Source organism: Phoca vitulina, unplaced genomic scaffold (genome assembly GCF_004348235.1).
Source record: "Phoca vitulina isolate PV1807 unplaced genomic scaffold, GSC_HSeal_1.0 scaffold1066, whole genome shotgun sequence".
NCBI lineage: Eukaryota > Metazoa > Chordata > Mammalia > Carnivora > Phocidae > Phoca > Phoca vitulina.
In genome coordinates this window covers 6,366-10,406 of record NW_022590753.1, presented here as the reverse complement: position 1 = coordinate 10,406, position 4,041 = coordinate 6,366, and the positions used below count along the sequence as shown (strand labels likewise).

The following is a 4,041-nucleotide window of genomic DNA, read 5'->3' as shown; positions in this document are numbered from 1 at the left end:
CATGAAGTGTGTTGTAGGCCCAGTGGTTGGGGTCATGGGAATAATGTGATTGCAACTGACCAGGTGGGACGAGGCTGGCTGGCAGTCTGAGCTGAGCTGAGCTGAATGAACTTGGTTGTTTTGTGGACTGAACTCAGATGAGTTGTCTTGCTTGAAATGGGATATCCTGGGCTGACCTGGGCCAAGCTGGACCAAGGTGGGCTCCTTGACCTTAGCTGTTCTGAATTGGGCCGAGCTAGTGAGGCTGGGTGTGGAGCTGGTTTGTGTGAGCGGTGCCGCCACGAGGCCCCGGGACTGGTTCCCCTGGACAGGGTGGCAGAGGGGAGCTGAGGGCAGGGCCAGCACAAGCTGGGTCTGGCCTCCAAGGCCGAGGGGGCACAGGTGGGCACGCATCCCAGGTCACCGATTGGGGGAGGACTGCTCCGGGGTCCTCTCCTCTATGAACGGGGCCACTGGTCAGGCCCCCTGGAAGCTCTGCAGGGACAGGAGAGGACCAGACAGGCCTGGCTGGTCAGGAGAGGGGGGTCACACACCCCTACTCCCCAAGAACCCCACATCCTTGCCCCTCAGGGCTGAGGGCAGGGAGTCCTGGCCGAGGCTAAGGGCAGCCACTGCTTCTGACGGGCACAGCGGCTCCTCAGAGGGTGCTTCCAGCAGAATCAGGGGTTAAGGACAGAGGCTGGAGGAGGGATGCCAGAGCCCCCTCCATCTCTGCCCCACGCGTCTCCTTCTCAGACCCCCTCCCAGGGGGCTGGGAGCAGGATGCCCCGGGTCAGCAGTGGGCCCAGCATGTGATGGGATGACTGACACTGGCCCATCCCCACAGCCTCCAGCCGGGACCTGTCCGTGTTCCCCTTGACCTCCTGCTGTAAAGGCATGGACGGTACCGCCTTGGTGACGTTGGGCTGCCTGGTCACGGGCTACCTCCCGAAGCCGGTGACTGTGACCTGGGACACAGGGTCCCTAAACAAGAGCATCGCCACCCTCCCCCCCCGCCTTCGACCAGACCTCCGGCCTCCACAGCGCCGTCAGCCAGGTGACTGCCTGGGGCGAGTGGGCCAAACAGAAGTTCACCTGCAGCGTGGCTCACACTGAGTCCCCCGCCGTCAACAAGACCTTCAGAGGTGAGCCGGGGTGGGCTGCCCACACGACCCTGGAGGGAGGAGGGACAGGCCGGGCGGGAGCGGTGGGTGAGCTCACATGCCGTCATGCCGGGTAATGCCCGGCGCACGCGGAGCACGCAGGGTCCAGGCCGGCAGGCGAGTTCCGTGGGCTCAGGGAGGCCAACGCCATGCTGCCACCTCTACCCTAGCATGTGCCATGAACTTCGCGCCGCCCCTCGTGAAGCTCTTCCACTCCTCCTGCAACCCGCTCGGCGACACCCACACCACCATCCAGCTCCTGTGCCTCATCTCTGGCTACATCCCAGGGGACATGGAGGTCATCTGGCTGGTGGATGGGCAGAAGGCCACAAACATATTCCCATACACTGCGCCCGGCACACGGGAGGGCAACGTGATCTCTACCCACAGTGAGCTCAACATCACCCAGGGCGAGTGGGTATCCCAAAAAACCTACACCTGCCAGGTCACCTATCAAGGCTTCACCTTTGAGGATAACGCTCGCAAGTGCACAGGTACGGCCCCCCACCCCCGCTGACACCCAGACACTCGGGCTCAGAGAGGAGGCCCAGGCAGGCCCTCACGCAGCCCCTCCCACACACCACAGAGTCCGACCCCCGAGGCGTGAGCAGCTACCTAAGCCCGCCCAGCCCGCTCGACCTGTATGTCCACAAGTCGCCCAAGATCACCTGCCTGGTGGTGGACCTGGCCAGCACGAAGGACATGAGTCTGACCTGGACCCGGGAGAGCGGGAAACCCGTGTACCCAGACCAGTGGGAGCCAAAGATTCAGTTCAACGGGACAGTCAGCGTCACGTCCATCCTGCCGGTGAACACGGAGGACTGGATTGAGGGCGAGACCTACCATTGCACGGTGACCCACCCAGACCTGCCCAAGGACATCGTGCGCTCCATTGCCAAGACCGCCGGTGAGCCACAGGCCCAGGGGAGGGGGCGGGCCTCCTGCGCGGGAGCCTGGGCTTACCCCACACGTGCCCACAGGCAAGCGTGCCCCCCCGGATGTCTACGTGTTCCTGCCCCCAGAGGAGGACAAGGGGACCAAGGACAGGGTCACTCTCACGTGCCTGATCCAGAACTTCTTCCCCGCGGACATCTCGGTGCAATGGCTTCGAAATGACAGCCCCATCCAGACAGACCAGCATGCCACCACATGGCCCCACAAGGTCACCGGCTCCAGGCCCGCCTTCTTCGTCTTCAGCCGCCTAGAGGTTAGCCGGGCAGACTGGGAGGATCAGAACAAATTCACCTGCCAAGTGGTACACGAGGCGCTGCCCGACTCTAGGATCCTCAAGAAAACGGTGTCCAAAACCCCTGGTAAATGATGCCCCTCCCCCACCAGCTCCCCCGGGCACCTCCTGCTGGGGCAGGGCAGGGGCTGGTCAGACCGTCCGTCCATCGTTGTCAATAAACACTCCAGTGTCTGCTCAGAGCCCTGGGCACTCCCGTTCTTGGGGGCGGGCAGGGTTGCAAGCAGGGAGGTCTTGGCACAGAGGAAGGGGCCCCCAGGAGAGGGGACAGGAGGGGTGCAGCAGGGCCGAGGCTCTGCCCACCGTGGCCATCCAAGTCACAGGGCCTTCCCTGCCACCCCACTATGGGTCATGCCCGCTCAAAGAAGTCCGAAGAGCTGGGGAGGGGGGCAGTACCCGGGGAGGGACCACAGGCACCGCAGCGAGCCCGCGGCCCCTCCCTCTCCTTAAGGCCCAGAGGCCTCAGCCTCCAACCTCCCCCCTCCCCCGTCTCCTGCCAGCCCTCTGGACACAGACAAGTCCAGCAGCACACACAGGCCCTCTGTGCGCAGAGATGGGCCAAGTCGGACCCCCCACCCTGGTACCTGCACGCAGCAAGCCCGACTGCCCCACCCTGTCCATCCCCTGGCTGCCCCCTCCCTCATACACGCGGACCAGCCAGGCCCCCGACCCCACACTGAGGCCAGTGCCAAGCCTACTCCCACTCCCACCTCTAACCACCCCCGCCCTGCCTACACAGTCAACCAGGCCGGGGTCAACACCCAGAGCCCTGTCTTGCTGCTCAGCCTCACTCCACCCTGATTGATCCTGGGAAGCCCCCAGCCCTCCCAGAAAGTTCCCAGGAGCCTCACACGAGGTCACACCTACCCGAGCCGCCCTTCAACCACACAAGTCACAGGGCAGCTTAACACCACCACCTACAACAAGAACCACAAGGTCACACGTGGCCCCCCAGTCTGACCCCCCGCCCAGGCCACTCCGCCGCCCTTCCTCCCTGCTACACCTGGACCAGTGGCTCCAAGATGGGCGTGGAGAGGCCTCCCACCCCCACGGAGGAGCCTCCTCCAAGCCCCGGCCTCCCCAGTCCGACCCCCTCCCAGTCACCCTCACCCCATGGACGAACAAACACACAAATGCACACGGCCAGAGTGTGGACTCTGTCTTCTCTCCCCCTGAACCGCACCCCAGAACAGGATGGTGGCCTCAACCCAGGGCAGGAGGCTGAGGGGTCAGAGCCAGGTCCAAGCCCACCCCCATCATTCACCCTCCTGTGTGCAGGTCTCCTACAGCCCTAGACCCCACCTTCCGGCCATGCTCATACACACACACGCACACCCCACATCCGACTGAAAGGCAGCACACACACCTGGCCCGCACACACACCCGGCCCGCATTCTGAAGACCAGGCCGGAAGCACCAGGCTCCTGCCCGCCACGGGGGCCCCAGGACCATGCACGTGCCGCACCCTCACTCCTCAGCGTGGAAGCACACGTGCAGGGGAGAGTGGGGCCACAGCAGAAGAGCCAGGGGAGAGCAGTGGGCACTGGTAGGGCCAGGGGCAGCGGGGCACCTCAGGCCTCAGCAAGTCCACGCAAACCAGCCAGCTCCTCAGAGCATCCACGACATAGATCCCCGGGGCTACCCCAGGTCCAG

General features: G+C 64.4%; 1 gene segment (V, D, J or C); it reads left to right on the top strand.

Moving 5' to 3' along the window:
• Window positions 1-826: 826 nt before the first annotated feature.
• LOC116629467 lies at window positions 827-2,463 on the top strand (the record flags this gene model as incomplete). The annotated part of the segment is given in 4 exon segments: window positions 827-1,124; window positions 1,313-1,636; window positions 1,729-2,049; window positions 2,123-2,463. Coding segments are annotated over 4 exon segments (1,284 nt in total), but the record flags the coding sequence as incomplete, so codon positions are not given.
• Window positions 2,464-4,041: the final 1,578 nt, after the last annotated feature.